The sequence below is a fragment of the Bos indicus x Bos taurus genome, chromosome 1 (genome assembly GCF_003369695.1).
Source record: "Bos indicus x Bos taurus breed Angus x Brahman F1 hybrid chromosome 1, Bos_hybrid_MaternalHap_v2.0, whole genome shotgun sequence".
NCBI classification, from domain to species: Eukaryota; Metazoa; Chordata; class Mammalia; order Artiodactyla; family Bovidae; genus Bos; species Bos indicus x Bos taurus.
Genome location: NC_040076.1, coordinates 71,724,025 through 71,743,027, shown reverse-complemented (window position 1 = coordinate 71,743,027; position 19,003 = coordinate 71,724,025). Strand labels below are relative to the sequence as shown.

At 44.7% G+C, this 19,003-nt stretch overlaps 1 protein-coding gene across 2 annotated transcripts in view; it reads left to right on the top strand.

The window, feature by feature from the left end:
* Positions 1 to 990: 990 nt before the first annotated feature.
* BDH1 (3-hydroxybutyrate dehydrogenase 1) overlaps positions 991 to 19,003 on the top strand; it is a 36,221-nt gene continuing 18,208 nt past the window's right edge. Inside the window, exons 1-4 of one of the 2 annotated variants that reach the window (XM_027537738.1) lie at positions 991 to 1,180; positions 8,013 to 8,139; positions 13,809 to 13,881; positions 14,561 to 14,671. In XM_027537738.1, coding sequence (XP_027393539.1) covers positions 1,012 to 1,180; positions 8,013 to 8,139; positions 13,809 to 13,881; positions 14,561 to 14,671 — 480 coding nt within the window. In that variant the 5' untranslated portion in view covers positions 991 to 1,011. Of the gene's footprint in view, positions 1,327 to 8,012; positions 8,140 to 13,808; positions 13,882 to 14,560; positions 14,672 to 19,003 lie in introns of both variants that reach the window. The other variant, XM_027537749.1, reaches the window with a different exon arrangement.

Genomic DNA, 19,003 nt, shown 5'->3' with positions numbered 1-19,003 from the left:
GAAGGTGTGAGGTCAGCCACAAACGGAGTCAGACAGACATAGACACGTCAATTGTCCTGCCTTCCATAAATAGAACTTTATTTCCATAAATTCTCAGTCCAAAGGTAGGAAGGAAGTATGTTTTTCCTGGGTGGAAATATTAACTCTTTAGTCAACTGCTTTTGAAGCAATGCATAACCCTCAAAGTATAATCTGGTGACCCAACATAGCTATCTATGTTATGGCAGTGGCATGCTGTACCAGTGACTATTCTAAAAAACACCACTGAAGCAAGCTTGAGTCTGTCTATGAAATGGGTACAGAAAAACAAGAGTAACTACCTTCACGTTTCTCCGGGTCCTCGAAGCTCTACCTGCCAGGAGCTGGAGATAAAGCAAGAAGACAGACTCAGCCCTCAAGAAGCTCACATAACCTGGAGCTGAGAGGTTTCTTTAAAGCCCCACAGGGCCCTCACTTCCTTCCTGTTTTCATCTGCCTGGTCCCTTTCCAATCAGTTCTCCGTAATTTGACCTAAACATAGGTCTGCCACTAATTTGCCAAGACAGCTTCCTTCTCCTCAGTTGGTTTCTCATCCAGGAAACTTGGCAGGGAAGCTTGACTTGTGGAGATCAGCCTCCAGTATTCCTTTGTTGAAACTCTGGGAAGCTGTGCTATTCTTAAATCTTTTTTTTTATTTTTGTAACCCATTGGAATAACAAAATTTTAAATTAACTTCATCTGATCAAAAGACAAACTTTAAAACCAACCAACCAACCCACCTACCTCAATGAGCTCGAGACAGTAAATAGGCATACGTCCTGGAAGGCGCCTCAATCTTACCAGCTTTCCTCACTTCCTGGGGCGGCATCTTCGCCTTCCTACCCATACATATCCGCTGGGTGGTCTTTCCCCGCTCGCTCCAGAACCAGGATGGCGGTGGAGGAGATCTGAGGGTGATTTAGGGCTAAAGGACGGTCAGCAAGGGGTTAATCCCGGGCTAGGCGCCTAAAGAATAGAGTTACCCTCCGCGGGATGGGGGCTGTGCCTGGCGCCCCAGGACAAAGAAGGCGGCGCGGTGCGGAGCGCTCCCCGCCCTGGCAACGCCCGCCGTCGGGCTCCGCCCCGCGCAGCCCTACGGCTGAGCCACTGTCTGTAGGAGCACCCAGGCAGCTGAGGGTGGAGGCAGCAGGAGTGAGAGCGGGTAAGGGTCTTCGAGAAGGAAACGGCGGTAGCGCCCCCACTCGGTGGTACGGGACACGAGCGCGGGTGCCTGCGAAGCGCCAGGTTATCGCGAACGCACCAGCTGAGCCCTCTGTAACTGGAGCCCCCGCGCCAGTTTGTTTTGGGGTAAGAGGAGGGGTCCGCACCTCTGCAGTTCAGGGGTGATGAGCGGGCGCCCTTAAACCGGCATGATGATTGGCTTGGTTTGGATTTGCTCTGCCCTTAAGCCGGGTCGCGGGGATGCGGGTGGAGAAGGGGCACCACATCCTGTAGGCTGGGCCCTGCGAATAAGGCCGGGGTAAAGGTGTAAAAAGATGTATCGATCCCGTCCAGACCTGCCTCAACCCCAGGTAATCCTCATCCTCCGCCCTCCCGGCCTGAAGGTTATTATTCGGAATAATGTGCTCGGTCGGAGGAGACCCAGGTTGAACATGTGGCGCTGAGTCTCCCAAGTGAAACCCTCAGCACTTATTCTTCTTTGCCGCCGCATTTAACAGAAGGCGAGCGCAGCCACAAGGGAAGAAACCGGTCCAAGGTCACATGGTAGTCGGAGACCGAGCCAGGACCGAAGCCAGTAGGACTGCTTTCTGGCCCGAGCCCCCGCATCTCTCCCGGCCTGCCCCGCATCCTCGTCCGCCTTCCACGTCCTCCACCAGGCTCTGTTCTCGGGGACTTGCTGGGTGGTGGGAGTGCTTCCTCCCTTTCTGCGGCACCCTCGGGAAGGATGCTGGACAGCAGTCGGGCCGCCGGTCCAGCTTCCTCGAGCACGAGCTGAGCCGGCTGTTGCTGGAGGACCGCACAGGCCGCAGGACCGAGGGAGGAGGAGGACCGAGCAAGGTGGAGGCGCCGCGGGAGCCGGCGGGAGATGCTGGGGTGGTGGTGGTGGGCCCGGGCGGGGCAAGGCCCGGAGCCTCAGAAGCCCGCTGGCGCCGGCAGAGCACAGCTGGGTCTGGGCGGTGCCGTCTCAGCCAGTGGGAGCGCGGCTTGGGCCGAGCCCCCTCGGCTGCTCGCCTCTGGTAGGCGGGAAGGTGCGGCAGCCCTGCGATTGGCCGAGCTGCCCCGGACGCGCGGCCAGAACGCGCGCAGCGAGTTGGCGCCTGCGCGTCTCTGGCGTCCCACGCTCTCCCAGCGCGCTGGGGCTTGTCTGAGACAGGGCTCAGGGCGGTCTGTGCGCCTCGGGGCCGCGCCCGGCTGGGGGAGGGTATTCTGCCGCGCGCCACGTTAAGCGCCGTTGATCTCTGCGTGTTTTTTTCCAACCCGTCTGCCAAAGTGTGCCCCAAGTCAGCTGATGTAAAGTCACCTTCTAACCCTGCGAGAGGCTGCAGAGGCAAACATTTAGTTACGGTGGGCTTCCGACTGCCAGGATCCTTTATGACGCATCAAGTATCTTCCTTTCTACCAGAGCATTGGAGCCCCGCCCTGTACAGGGCAGATACCTGTGGCGGGCGAGGAAGCTGACCTTTGAAATGTGTGTAGCTCTAGTATTCTCTCAATACACATTTAAAGAGCGGCTGCTTCCTGTCAGACACCAGAGTAGTCATTTTGGAGGAACCTGAGACCAATCAAACAACACGTAGGTCCTATTTGTGGGGCAGTCACAGTCCAGGTTGAGACTGGTGATCAGATGGGGGCTGTGAATGGTTATAAACAAGATACCTTTAATGCTACCCAGCCTAGGTTAAGTGCAATTTCCGAGACGCATAAGACTGAACTGCAAATATGGATGAGATTGATTTTTGATTTAGGGGATCAGGAAAGGTTTCTTGAAGGAGATTATTTGAATCAGGGCTTGCCGGATGAAGGAGACCTCAGATTAGGTATAGGATGAGCAAGGCAGGAAAATTGGAAAGTACAGGCATATTGAGAGATGATGTAGCAAATGGTATGAGTAGATGAGAAAAGCATAGTTGGAGATAGAATTTGGAGGGGCCTAGTGAGGACCAGGGGGTCGGGCTTGTACATTCTGGTTTGAAATGTAAGCACTTCTGAATAGGATGCTCCTTAAACTATCATTGTACTGATGCCTTTTTTTTTTAACATCTGCACGAAAAAATCTTGGAAATATCTTTGATTCTTTCTTCTTTCATACCCTACATTTAATTTGTCAGTAAATTACAGTGGACTTTCCCTTCAAAACACAGCCAGACTTTGACCTCGTCTAATTGGCTCTGTGGTTTCCACCAGCATGGTTTCCTCCATGGCAGCCCTTTATATATATATATCTCCAGGGAGTACCTCTTCACATTTTGCTGGAATTGTGCAGTACACAAACTGCATGGCTGTACATTATGGTCCTGGATTATTGCCATAGCTTCTAAATGGTCTCCTTGCTTCTGCCCTTGTCCATCCTCAGTCTATTCTTAACCCAGTGAGAGTTATCATATTAAAATATAAGCCCAACATGGTATCCTCTGCTGCAAACTCTCTTAAAGCATTCAAATATTATGTGCCTACTGTGTACTGGTTTGACTTGAATTTGGTAGGCAAGCCCTGTTCTCCTAGGGATGGAATGGCTGCTTAATCTGGTGGTTGTAATTATAGCCATTTTGACAGCTCTGGTAGCACTTTCTTTTGGGGAAAGACAGATGTTTCCTTGACAGATGTGAAGAGGGAGAGGCTCATGTTCCTGTTATGATTACGAGGTCTGCAGTGTGCCATTCTCAGAATATCAGGCAAGCCTAAGAATTGATGATAGTGTCTGCAGAAAGAACCTGCTTTCAGTGTGTTTTCACCAATATTGTTTTGGCTGCAACTGATTTTAAGCATGCTTAACACAGAGTAAGGACATCACGTGCCTTACAGAGCTGAAGACGAGGGCAGCCCGGTCTCAGGAGCAGATCTACCCCCAGGAGGCTCTGTTAGTTTTTTTTCTCTCTTCACTTCCATCTCTGTTTCTATCTACATGTGTGCCTGACTTTTCTCTCTTTGCAGATTGGCTTTCTCCATCTCTCACTTTCTGGCTTCAGGCTCAATGTCACATAGCTGCCTATCTGCCTTCTCCAGCTCCAGCAGTCAGGTCACATGTCTGTGCCCCACGAGGCTGATTTGCTTGCTTTCACAGTGCCAGGAAACAGAATAATGGGTTCATCTGGGGTCGGGTGTCTCTCCCTGATATAGTCTTCCATGGCCAGAGAATAGGGGCGGGGGTGGTCCTCACTGCACAACTACAGCATCAGAGGCCAAACTCTGTATACAATAGGCAAGTCTGGAAGGACAGGGATCAGGTGAGCAAGATGGACACCCAAAATTTGGCCACTGTAGAGCGTGTGATGTATTCTCTGAGAAGAATTGGCCGTCACCTAAGTCTGATCAGGTGACTGGAATCTGCTGGACTAATCCAAGTGTCTGTTAGGTTTGCCTTTGCTGAACTGAGCTTTAAACCTTGGCTTTTATTGAAGGTCCCTGCTAAAGGCAGTTGTATAAAAGTCACTTCTGCATTTATGATAAAATAATAGGGAGAACATCATCTATAATATCGTTTAGTGTTCCTTCAGGCTTTTGTTTCTGAATAGTTATCTCTCTAAGGAATAATAGACATCTTTTTAAAATAAGGGCTTTAAAACTTCTCGTTTCCTTTTTGCTTGACGTCAAGGAAACCCCCATCAATTGTATAGTTAACATGCATAGCTGAGCTGAGCTGAAATTTTCAGGCAAGATTATACTAAAAGTGATCAGAAGGAAAACAGCCAAAGGATAATAGACACCTGTCTGGTGAGATCTCAAACTCTGATTCCCACAGTGGCCAGGCAGTTAACAGAGGTGATATGGGTAGGCTTAAAATAGTACAAACTTTTTGTATTGAGTTCAAGTATAACATAGCTGGCTTGTTACATTGCCTTTTAAAACATGAGGCTGGCCAAACAAAATAGCCAAATAGAGTATGTTAGAAACTGGCTGCCGGTTGTCAGACCTTGGAGTCTCACATCACTTACTGACTTTGAGCGCCTCAGTGTGGAGTCCTTGCATAGGATGCTTCTTTGCTTAAACCCAGCTTGCCCTCTGCAGTGAAACAGGACCTCCCCCTCCCACTTGTTAGTACCAGGGCCCATGAACTCTGGGTTCTCTTTTCTGCCTAAGTATTGCTTCCTGCATTCCTGTTTGTTGCTGACGCCCTGCCTTTTCTGAGGATGTCAGTACCGGGAATGTTTGCCACTTGCTGGAGACGCCTTGACCCTGAGCACAGGAGGGCAACCAGCTGTGTCCTCTGCAAGATCTTCCTGTCAGAATGTAGCAAGTGAGCCCAGCATCAAGACAAGGATGCAGGCAGGTGTTTTTTGTTTTTTTGAGACAGTATACTTTGCATGGGTTACACATGGGTTTTCATTGACAGTGGAAAGGAGGTACCCTTGAGAGTAGACCTAAGTGTTCTCAGAAAAGTTTCCCCAGATTCCAGAATACTTGAGCATTTTGATTTTACAGCTGTATTTTATTTTATAAATTTGGTCCCCCTGGAGCAGCTAACGAATTCAAAGCTAAAGAGATGGTCTCCACCCCCCAAAGGGGCTCTGCCTGTGCCCTTGAAGCACCTGCTTCCTACAACCATTTTGTTTCCAAACCAAAAGGCAAGTGAGTGGCATCTCGAGTTTGAGAAGCTAGTATTTACAGAGGCTAAAGCCCAGCATAAGACACTAAGATGACAAACCACCCTGAAGAGTGTGCAGCAGTTTCATTGCCTGTAGCATTGTATTTGGAGTGAAAATAGCAACATATTTAAGAAATGTAAAAGTACAGAAGAAAAAAGATCTAAAATTCTGGTATTTTGTATATAAGACGACAGTGTGAATAGTGCATTATTAAAGGGGCTGAGTTTTTATGCACTTTAAGCTATTTTGATGCCAGCACTTTTAGATGTGGCTGACTTGAAGGAAAATAAAGTTGAAAAGCAGCCCTTTATTTGGAGATGACATTGAGGCATTCTCTGCCACAGGCATTGAGCAGAAGGGATGGAAAGGGCTTGAATTATAAACAACTGGATTTAAAATTACCCAGTGGCGGTGACCTCAGACTCCAGTCCTGGCGGGAGGAGGTGGAGATGTGTGTGCTCAGCCAGCTGCTCAGTACTTGGGCGGGGTGGGAGTAGGGACACCGCCTTAAAGAATCTGAGCCCAGCATGGGCCTGTGCCTTCCATGAAGGGCTAGTCTGTGGGTGTATGGGAGGTGGGCTTCAAGCCCACAGCTCAGCCCCACTCAGCAGAGACTCGCCGAGTGCCTCCTCCGTGTCAGGTTTCTTCCAGGCACGGGGAGTTCAGTGGTGACCAAGATGGACCAGGTGCCTGGCCTCACTGAGCTTATGAGCTGGAAGGGAGAGATCAAGTAACGAAACAAGAGAATGTTGGATTGAAGAGTGATCTTACGGAGAGCAATCCCTGCGTGCTGCATGGGGGGTTGGGGCAGCCTCTCCGAAGTCAGAAGGGTGAGAAGGACCTAGTCATCCAGTGTGAGGAAAGGCAAAGTCCAGGGCTTCGAGGCGAGAAAGAGCTTGGCGTGTGTTCAGGTCAGCGTGGCGGCAGCACAGCGAGTGAGGGGAGGGCAATATCGAATAGGAAGGGAGGCAGAGGCAGACTCCAGAAGGCGCGGGAAGGAGGGGGAGGTTTCTAGGCCAGGGAGTCACACAACCTGACTGGTGTTAGAAAGATCTTTCTGGCTGCAATGCTGAGACTGCTGTGTGGCAAATAAGGGCAGGAGTGGAAGCAAGAGCCTACTGCACAGTCTGGAAGGATCACACAAGACAAAAAGCCCTATATATTGCTCTCCCAAGGATTAAACAGATGGAACACCTCCACCTGCCTCCTACAGTGAACACTGTGGGGGTTGGCCAGTCAATGAACTTATTTCAGACCTAGAACCAGGTGGCTGGTTATCAGATTAGGGTGGCAGCAAGATGGCAGGGGAGGAGCTGCATCTCAGGCAGAGCCTTGTTACTGATAAGGGCAGTCTAACCCAACACAGGCAGGTGTGCCAAGAGACTAGGACAGTTCACCAGGAAAGGGCAACAGCTCCCCTGAATGTGACTGCCTGGCCTCAACTCCCTCCCCACCTCCCTTTCCTTCCCTTAGGCCAGGAGGGGTCACTAGAGGGGAATCAACCAGAACAGGAGGGCACCTAGTGCACACGCTGATCAACAACTCATAATGCACAACTAGTCACTGTGCTGAGTAGACTAAAGGTGACACTAGTGATACATGGTCTTGTTGCAACGAGGCTGACTTAACCTGAAAAGGGAGTGGTCGGGTGGTGGGAGAGACTGTGCGTGTGTGTGTTAATTTAGATTAACTAGAGCATGTCTCATTTTGTAGCTCTAGTCTCCATGCTGTGATGAGTTTTGGGGAGAGAGGTGGAGAGCTAAATCAAATGATATGTGGCCCTGGGCTGGAGAAACTGCCTGTAGGGTCACGTGGACAAATTTAGGTGGCTGTTTTGCTGGATATGGGGAACACAGACTAGAGAATGGGACTCATGGAGTTGGGGTCACTGAGGGCTCAGGTCCCCAAGTGCCCCACTAGTTGCTGCACAGTCTGTTTTGAGGATCGCTGATCTGGCCCAAATGGGTGATGATTCATCCAGGGTTGCCCCATGAGTTTGTACATAGCCAGAGCCAGAACCCAGGTTTTTAGGTGTTTCAGCTATCTGACTCTTTCTATCAGATGAGGCTGTAGCTTGCGAGGAGGGTGGCAGGCAGGGACTGTCTGGTGCCATAACTGGACCTGGGTAGAACAGAGCCCAATTTGACTTTTACAACCTGGAAGGAACATGGCCACTCCTGCCCAAAGCCCAGAAGGCAACAGGCAATGAGGGTGCTTTTTGTGTTTCAGAACCCACCAGGAGGAGCCTGACCATTCTGCCTTTTGTGGCCACAATGCTAACAGCCCGCCTCTCCAGACCCCTGTCACAGCTTCCAAGGAAAACCCTGAATTTCTCTGATAGAGAAAATGGGACAAGGTAAGACAGTGAAGGGTGGAGGTAGCCTTGACGGTTACACTTTCTGGGTAAAGCAGAGCTCTTCATGCATAATAAGGTCTGACTCTCAAAGGTGTCTGTCAGTACCCACCGTCTACCAGCAAAGGACACGCAATGGTGTCCTTGGAAGACGGAGACCTTCCCACAAGGTCTATGCCCACAAGGCATAGAAGAATATTTTTCATCAGATTTTTTTTTTTGAAATAACTCTACATTTGTAAAAAATTGCAAAAATAGTACAAAAATATTCCGTATCCCCTTTACCTAACTTTTACCTAACTTCCCCAAATGTTAATGTCTTACAAAACATAGTACATTCATAAAAAACCAGGAAATTACCACTGATATCATACTATTAACTACAGACTTAATTCAGATTTCATCAAATAGCTCACAAATACAGCTTTTCCTAGTCTAGGATACAAACCAGGGTCCCCATTCCATTTAGTTGTTATGTCCCCTTACTCTCCTCCTGTTGAAAGGTTGCTGCTGCAAGACGTGTGTTATGCCTCGATTCGTGACCTCCAGATGAGAGGATTTTGATCCAGGGTCAGAGATGAGGCTTGACTACTTGGAGCTTTTTGTGTAGCAAAGTTTTATTAAAGTATAACAGAGATAGGGAAAGCTTCTGACAGACATCAGAAGGGAACAAAGAGAGTGCCCCCTTGCTAGTTTTTAGCAAGGTGTTTTACGTCTGTTAGAAAGCTAGTATCAGGGAAGAGAGACTCTTCCACGCTGAGGGAGTTGCACCAGGCCCCTCCCACAACATGCAGTTGTGAGATAGGATCGAACAAGGTGTATCATCCCCCGGCCTTGAATCAATTGACATGAATATTGGTTTGTTGAGCCATTATCAGCCCAAGGTTTGAGAAAAGAAAAAAAAGGTTAGTCTTGGGCAGAACCGGTTTCGACAACAGAGAAGGGAAAAAAAGGCTGCCACTTGCAGTTCTGGCCTTCCTACCTGTTACCCACTCACTGTCCGGGTCAGTTCCTCAGTCTCTGTCGCGCATGACCTTGATACCCTGGAAGAAAATGTCTCTCAGTGTGGGTTGTGTGCTGTCCTTATGTTAGGATTCACCTAGAGACCAGCCCTTTTTAAAATCTCACTCGTGAAACCAGTTAACTAAAATGTCGCAAAACTTCACTGAATTGTGTGATTTAGAGAAAGCATTGAGTTGGCCAGAAAAAAAAAATTATTGCAAACTGACTTGTTGCCAGATTTTCTCTAACCCACTTCCCCATATTCAAATCTATCCACTCAAAGTTGAGGTTGTATTACACCAGGTATCATGTATATATATTACACCTGGGTGCATTATACCAGGTGCTACTGCTTGTACCCAGCTGTCCGGGGCAAATTTGGGTTTTTCTGTAACAGCTTACGACAAACTCGAACAAACTTTTTTGCCAACTCAATACAAATTAAACAAGCAACTCTTCTTTGAGAGCTTCTGGAAATTTCCTTTTCCAAGAGTATTCCATGTGCTCTACTACCTCAGTTTCTTCTTTTGCAGCCAGAGCAAGGGAGAAATAATGCCTTTTTCTTTCTCTTATATTTGAGAGGAGTAAAATCAAGTGGCAAGTTAAATTCAGAGTCCCCGCAACTAGAAAATGGATGGTTATTTTCCATGCCAACGTGTGCTCTCTGGCGAAGTAGAAATTTGCCATCGACAGCTGGATGTGAGCAGTAGCACCTGCTGTAATACACCCATATATGTGATATATATGACACACATGGTGTAATGCAACCCCCAGCTGTGAGTGGATAGGTATGAATATGGGGAAGTGGGTTAGAGAAAATCTGGGAACAAGTCAGTTTGAAATAATTTTTTTTCTTGCTGTGACTTTTTGTAACTTTCCAAAATATCAAATAGTGCAAAGGGATGGCAGGGGACAAGCACAGTTCTGCCAGGGACACTTTGTCCTTTTTGTACAGCAAATCCTGGGATTATGGAAATATAGTGATTATTTAGATAAGGTCATTTAATTAATTTTGGGTGTAGTGACCTTACCATTCTACTCACGTGTGACCAGTGTCCTCACCAGAGGCTGTGTCAGAGAAAGCCAAGTAGGGGCCTGGACTTACATTCTACCCTGCTAACCCCACCACCCCCCCACCCCAGTAATAAGGCACCCTCCCTGCCTGAGGTGGAGGTGGGGGAGTGTCAGAGGACATCTAGAGGAGAAAGAGAATCAGGACTTCCTCCACCTCTCAGCAGTAACCTGTACACCCCCACATACAATGGGGAGCAGCAATGAGACACTGTATCTCCTCACAGTCAGGAAGGGTTGGTGGAGACCCAGTGGGGAGCCAGAACTCCCATCCATATCCAGTGGTAACTCTTTCCAATTTATTTTATGAAGCTAGTATTACCTTGATTCCAAAACCAGACAAAGACCATAAAAAACAGAGAACTACAGACCAATACCCCTCATGAATATAGATGCAAAATTCTTAAAATATTAGCCAATATAATTAAGCAGTATATTAGACAGAGAAGGCAATGGCACCCCACTCCAGTACTCTTGCCTGGTAAATCCCATGGATGGAGGAGCCTGGTAGGCTGCATTCCATGGGGTCGTTACGAGTCAGACATGACTGAGCGACTTCCCTTTCACTTTTCACTTTCATGCATTGGAGAAGGAAATGGCAACCCACTCCAGTGTTCTTGCCTGGAGAATCCCAGGGACGGGGGAGCCTGGTGGGCTGCCGTCTCTGGGGTCGCACAGAGTCGGACATGGCCGAAGTGACTTAACAGCAGTGGCAGCAGCAGCAGTATATTAGAAGAATTATAAACCATGAAAAAGTGGATTTGTTTCAGGGATGCAAAGAATGGTTCACACTGAAAAATCAATTAATGTAATCCACCAAATTGAAAGTCAAAGAACAACCATATGAATCTATCAATGCAGAAAAAACAAAATTTAATACTCATTTGTGATTAAGAACTCTAAGAAAAATTGGCATAGAAGGAAACTTCCTGAACTTGATAAAGAGCATCTATAAAAACCCTTGCAGCTAGCATTGTATTAATATTTTCTGGTGAAAGATTGAATACTTTCCCTCTAAGATGGGCAGCAAGGTAACCAATTCACCATAGTGCAGTAAGGAAGTACAGTGAAGCAAGAAAAGTAAATAAAAGTCATACAGATTGTAAAAGAAGAAATAAAACTGTCCCTAATTTGCAGATTATATGATTGACTACATAGAAAATCCCGAGGAATCCACAAAGCACTCCCAGAACTAATAAGTGAGCTCAGCAGGACACAGAATATGTGATAACACACACACATCAGTCTTTTTCTATATTCTAGCAATGAGCTTGTGGATATAGGAATCTAAAACAATTTGCTCAAAAGAATGAGTTACTTAGATATAAATGTAACAAATTATACACAATTTGTACATTGAAAACTACATAATGCTGATGAAAGAAATCAAATATCTAAATAAATGGAGACCCACACTATGTTTAGAAATTGAAAGGCTCAAAAGAGTAACGACATTGATTTCCCCCAAACTGATACACAAGTTTGGCATAATTTCTATAAAAATTTCAGTCAGATTTTTATAGATAAAGACAAGATTATTCTAAAACTTATATGAAAAGGCAAAGGAAATAGAATAGTAAAAACCATTTTGAAAAAGAAAAATAAGGTGGGAATGCATGGTTCAGTGAAACAGAGAATCCAGAAATAGAGCCACACGGGTTTGCTCAACTAGAATTTGACAAAGATCAGTTCAAAGAAGTTGCACAATCAGTTCAATGGAGGAAGGATAACATTTTCAAAAAATGAGACTGGAGCATGGATATTCGCAGACAGAGGCTTACCAACTTTGACTTAAGTTTCACATTTTATACAAAAGTTAACTCACAGTGGATCATGGGTTTAAATTATAAAACAAAACTATAAAATTTTTAGGAAAAAAATAGGAGAAAATCTTTAGTTTGGGGCATAGGCACAGAGTTCTGAAACTTGACACCAACCGTTTGGCCTTAAAAGGAAAAATTAAATAATCAGAGTCATCACAATGAAACACCATTTCTCTACATAAGATCCTGTTAAGAGGATGAAAAGACAAGTTATGAGCTAGGAGAAAATATTTGCATATTACGCATGCAACAAAGGACTAGCATCTGGAACATATAATGAACTCTCAAAACTCAACAGTAAGAGAACGATCCAGTAAGAATATGCACAAAAGACATAAAGAGACATTTTATCGAAAGGGATATACTGATGGCAGATAAGCACGTGAAGAGATGTTCAACATCATTAGCCCTTAGAGAAATACAAATTAAGACCACAGTGGATATCTTTACACAGTTACCAGCATGGTTAAAATAAAAAATAGTGATACTGCGAAATGCTGGTGAGGATATAGAGAAACTGGATCACTCATACATTACTGCTGGGAATGTGGAATGCTATAGCCATACTGGAAAACAGTTTGAAGTCTGTTAAAAAACTAAACATGCAACTACTGTATGACCCAGCAATTGCTCTCCTTGGCATTTACCCAAGAGAAAAACAAATTCACACAAAAGCCTATACAGGAATGTTCCTAGAAGCTTTATTTGTAATAGTCCTAAAAACTGGAAGCAACCCGGATGACCTTGGTCCATGGAATACAATTTAGCAATAAAAAGGAACAAATTATTGAAACATGACAATCCAATGAATCTCTAGAGAATTATATTGGGTGAAAATAACCAACCCCAGGAATGTTAATGCTGCGTGATTCCATTCTTGAAATGACAGAATTATAGAGGTGGAGAACAGATGAACAGATTAGTAGTTAGAGGATGTTGGAATGTGTGGCTATAAAAGAATAATGCAAGGGATCCTTGTGATGGAACTGTTCTGTATTTTCACTGCATATGTCAATGTCCTGGCTATGATACCGTACTAGAGTTGTGCAAAATGCTACCAGGAGGGGTAATTGGGTAAAGGGTACAGGACATCTCTCTGTATTATTTCTTAACTTTATGTGAATCTAAAATTATTTCAAAATAAAAAACTATCAGGAAGCCACATAAAATCTAAGGATTAAGACACTGAATTTGTACACGGCTTTATTAACAAAGGTCTGTTGCTGGAAGGCTCTGCCTACACAGTGGCAAAAATGGCCACTATGACTGCTAGCCCACTTTCTCCCAGACTAATAACCCTGGAGGAAACAGGCCCTCCTCAGTGGTATCAGCAGGTAGTCCTCAGGGGTTTGGGGTGGGAATAGTGGAGTGCTCACTGATGCCTGAGGGTCTGCTGAGTTGCTTCTGCTCTAGAACAAGGGCTTCCCTCATAGCTCAGTTGGTAAAGAATCCGCCTGTGCAGGAGACCCCAGTTCGATTCCTGGGTCAGGAAGATGCCCTGGAGAAGACCCACTCCAGTGTTCTTCAGCTTCCCTGGTCGCTCAGTTGGTAAAGAATCCACCTGCAATGTGGGAGACCTGGGTTTGATCCCTCAGTTGGGAGGATTCCCCTGGAGAAGGGAAAGGCTACCCATTCCAGTATTCTGGCCCAGAGAATTCCATGGACTATACAGTCCATGGGGTCGCAAAAAGTCGGACACAACTGAGTGACTTTCACTTTCAGAACAAGGTCTGGTGTGACCGCAGCCTCTGGTCATGGCTTGCTTTCCTCTTTCAGAGGCTCGCTGCTGCTTTACTCTGCGCCCTTTGTTCCTGTTGGCCGTCGGACTTACGCTGCTTCAGTGGACCCGGTAAGTGGCAACCTGGCTACCTGGGAACCAGCCAGGTGGTCAGAGGCCTCCTTCTGGGCTCCCAGGCTCTAAGCCACCCTCAGAGCAAGGGCTTCCCTGCTTCCAGGGCACTCAGAGCCATCTGTCACTTGCTGAACAACCCCCAACCCCATCAAATGAAGTTAGGGGTTAAGACTTTAGATTCTAAAATCTCTCAGGCCCAGTTTCAGTTCTGGCTTTATCACTAATGATGTTGGGTATTTTAAAATGTCTGTGTCCTCACTTGAAACACGATGTAATAATCACATTTAGGGTATGGAGATATTGTGAGATTTAAAGTAATGCATGCACAGTGCCTTGCATGATAAGTACTCAATACTTGATGAGGAAGATGTCAGTAATGCTGGTGATGCTGATGATAGTGAATGCAGATGAGGAAACTGAGGTCCAGAAGGGAGGTGACTTTCTCAAGCAATGACACTAGTTGATAGCGGAGTCTGGGTTAGAACCTGTCTCTTGATTCTGAGTCCAAGCATTTCTACTACACCATGGTGCTTCTCCAAACAGAAAAAACAGGTGGGGAGGACCAGGCCTGGCCCACTCAAGAAGCCCTAATTAATTGTTGCTGCCCAGAGGAGGCCTGGTCATTCAGCCCCCACGATCCTGGATTCCTAACGTGGAGTCTGACCTTTTGAAACAGGTTGGCAGCAAAGCTGTCCTGATCACGGGCTGTGACTCGGGATTTGGGTTCTCCTTGGCCAAGCATCTGCATTCAGAAGGCTTCCTTGTGTTTGCTGGCTGTTTGATGAAGGTAAGAGTTGAGTCATTTTCATCATCATTGTTATTTTTTGTAGGGTTTTAAAATTGTAGTCAAATACACATAGCACAAAATTTACCATCTTAACCATTTTTAAATGTATAGTTCAGTGGTAATAAATATATTCACATTATCGTGCAATCATCACCTCCATCATCCTCATAACACTTTTCATCTTGTGAAACTGAAAGTCTATACCTAATATAAACATTAACTGTCATTTTTCCCTCCCCTCCAGGCCCTGGTAATCACTATTACGGTTTCAGTCTTTATGAATTTGACTACTCTAAGTACCTCATATAAGTGGACTCGTGCAATATTTGCCTTTTTGTGACTGGCTTATGTCACTTGGCATAATGTCCTCAAAGTTCATCCATACTGTAGCATATTACAGAATTTCCTTTTTAAGGCTGGGTAATATTCCATTGTATGTATATATATTTTGCTTATCTGTCCATCTGTTGATGGACACTTGGGTTTCTTCCAACATTTTGGCTATTGTAAATAATGCTGCTATGAACATGGGGGTACAGATATCTCAAGATCCTGCTTTCAATTCTTTGGGGGTATATACCCACAAGTAGAATTACTAGATCATATGAAAAGCAAAATGGCTGTCTGAGGAGGCCTTACAAATAGCTGTGAAAAGAAGAGAAGTGAAAAGCAAAGGAGAAAAGGAAAGATATAAACATCTAAATTCAGAGTTCCAAAGAATAGCAAGGAGAGATAAGAAAGCCTTCCTCAGCGATCAATGCAAAGAAATAGAGGAAAACAACAGAATGGGAAATGACTAGAGATCTCTTCAAGAAAATTAGAGATACCAAGGGAACATTTCAGGCAAACATGGTCACAATAAAGGACAGAAATGGTATGGACCTAACAGAAGCAGAAGATATTAAGAAGAGGTGGCAAGAATACACAGAAGAACTGTACAAAAAAGATCTTCACGACCCAGATAATCACGATGGTGTGATCACTGACCTCGAGCCAGACATCCTGGAATGTGAAGTCAAGTGGGCCTTGGAAAGCATCACTACGAACAAAGCTAGTGGAGGTGATGGAATTCCAGTTGAGCTGTTTCAAATCCTGAAAGATGAAGCTGTGAAAGTGCTGCACTCAATATGCCAGCAAATTTGGAAAACTCAGCAGTGGCCACAGGACTGGAAAAGGTCAGTTTTCATTCCAATCCCAAAGAAAGGCAATGCAAAAGAATGCTCAAACTACCACACAATTGCACTCATCTCACACGCTAGTAAAGTAATGCTCAAAATTCTCCAAGCCAGGCTTCAGCAATACCTGAACCGTGAAATTCCAGATGTTCAAGCTGGTTTTAGACAAGGCAGAGGAACCAGAGATCAAATTGCCAACATCCGCTGCATCATGGAAAAAGCAAGAGAATTCTAGAAAAACATCTATTTCTGCTTTATTGACTATGCCAAAGCCTTTGACTGTGTGGATCACAGTAAACTGTGGAAAATTCTTCAAGAGATGGGTATACCAGACCATCTGACCTGCCTCGTGAGAAACCTATATGCAGATCAGGAAGCAAGAGTTACAACTGGACATGGAACAACAGACTGGTTCCAAATAGGAAAAGGAGTACGTCAAGACTGTATATTGTCACCCTGCTTATTTAACTTCTATGCAGAGTACATCATGAGAAACGCTGGGCTGGAAGAAGTATAAGCTGGAATCATGATTGCGGGGAGAAATATCAGTAATCTAAGATACACAGATGACACCACCCTTATGGCAGAAAGTGAAGAGGAACTAAAAAGCCTCTTGATGAAAGTGAAAGTGGAGAGTGAAAAAATTGGCTTAAAGCTCAACATTCAGAAAACAAAGATCATGGCATCTGGTCCCATCACTTCATGGGAAATAGATGGGGAAACAGTAGAAACAGTGGCTGACTTTATTTTTGGGGGCTCCAAAATCACTGAAGATGGTGATTGCAGCCATGATATTAAAAGACTCTTGCTCCTTGGAAGGAAAGTTATGACCAACCTAGACAGCATATTAAAAAGCCAGAGACATTACTTTGCCAACAAAGGTCCGTCTAGTCAAGGCTATGGTTTTTCCAGTGGTCATGTATGGATGTGAGAGTTGGACTGTGAAGAAAGCTGAGTGCCGAAGAATTGATGCTTTTGAACTGTGGTGTTGGAGGAGACTCTTGAGAGTCCTTTGGACTGCAAGGAGATCCAACCAGTCCATCCTAAAGGAGATCAGTCCTGGGTGTTCACTGGAAGGACTGATGCTGAAGCTGAAACTCCAATACTCTGGCCACCTCATGCGAAGAGTTGACTCATTGGAAAAGACCCTGATGCTGGGAAGGATTGAGGGCAGGAGGAAGGGGACGACAGAGGATGAGATGGCTGGATGGCATCACCAACTCAATGGACATGAGTTTGGGTGAACTCTGGGAGTTGGTGATGGACAGAGAGGCCTGGCGTGCTGCTATTCATGGGGTCACAAAGAGTCGGACACAACTGAGCAACTGAACTGAACTGAAAGGGTGTGAGGTGATACCTCGTCATAGTTTTGGTTTGCGTTTCCCTCACAAATTTTGATGTTGAGCATCTTTTGATGTGCTTATTGGCCATTCATATATCTTCCTTGGAGAAATGTCTATTGAAGTCCTTTTTTAATGGAATATTTTTGTTGTTGTTGTCTTAGGAGTTCTCTATATATTCTGGATATTAAGTCCTTACCAGATATGTGATTTGTAAATATTTTCTCCCACTCTATGGGTTGCCTTTTTATTCTGTGGATACTGACTTTTGATATACAAAATTTAAAAATTTTTATGAAGTCCAATTTACCTATTTTAAATTTTGTTACCTGCACATTTGGTGTCATATCCAAGAAATCATTGCCAGATTCAGTGTCATGAAGTTTTGCCCTATGTTTTCTTCTAAGAGTTTTATTGTTTTGGGTCTTACAAACGTGCAGGTTTTTGGTCCATTTTGAATTAATTTTTGTGTATGGTATTAGGTAAGGGTCCAATTTCATTCTTTTACATGTGGATATCTGGTTTTCCCAGCACCATTTGTTGAAAAGACTGTCCTTTCCCCTTTGAGTGGTCAAGGCACCCTTGTCAAAAATCATTTGACCATATGTATTAGGGTTTATTTATGGGCTGTCTATTTTATTCCATTGATCCATATGTCTGTCTTTATGCCAATACTAGGCTATTTTGTAGCTTTGTAGTAAGTTTCAAAATCAGTGAGTCTGAGTCCTCCAGTTTTGTTCACTTTTTTTGAGATTGTTTTGGCTATTTGGAATCCCTTGGGATTGCCTATGAATTTTAGGATGGGTTTTTCTATTTCTGTAAAAAACAAAATCACTAAGATTTTGACAGGTATTCGATTAGATCTTAAACTGCTTTGAGTAGTAGACGTTTTAACAATATTAAGTCATCTGATTCATGAACCCAGGATGTGTTTCCATTTATTTCTATTATCTTTCATTTCATTCATAAATGTTTTGTAGTTTTCATAGTGCAAGTCTTTCACCTTCTTGGTTGATTTAATTCCTAAGTATTTTATTCTTTTTTGATGCTATTGTCAATGGAGTTGTTTTTGTAATTTCCTTTTTAGGTCGTCATTGTTTATGTATAGAAATGCACCTGATTTTTGTGTGTTGACTTTTGTCCTGCTACTTTGTTGAATTCATTTTCAAGTTCCAACAGGCTTATATTTTTGTGGCATCTTTAGGGTTTTCTACATGTAAGATCATATCCTCTGCAAGCAAATAGTTTTATTTCTTCCTTTCCAGTTTGTATATCTTTATTTTTCTTGCCTAATTGCTACAACTTCCAGTAATGTAGAATAATATTCAGTAATATTGAATAGAAGTGGTTAGATTGCCCAAAATCAACTGCAGTTTACCATCCACTCATTCTCCTGGAAGTTGCAAGCCTTAACAGATTCTAGATTCTAACAGACAAGTTACATCAGACAGAGTCTGCAAGTGCACTGTCTGGGTGAGGAGACAGATTCCTGGTGCTTCCTACTCTGCCATCTTCCCAGAATCTTACATCAAGCTGTGTATTTAATATCAGTACTGCCCAGAATCTGGGCCAGTGTTTGTGGTTGGTTTCAATTGCTTTGCCAACAACTGGCTCATCTATTGCTTAAAACAGCTGATATCTTTTCCATTCTCTTCAGTGTCCCTTATTCTTCATAGCTTCATTCATTCATTCATTTGTCAAATGCTAATGATGTGCCTGACACTTTGTTAGATGCTGAAGAAGAGTGAGACCTGATCCCTGTCCCCAAGGAGCATTGTCCAGTGATGGGACCGTCATGCACAGACACAGCTGGAAGA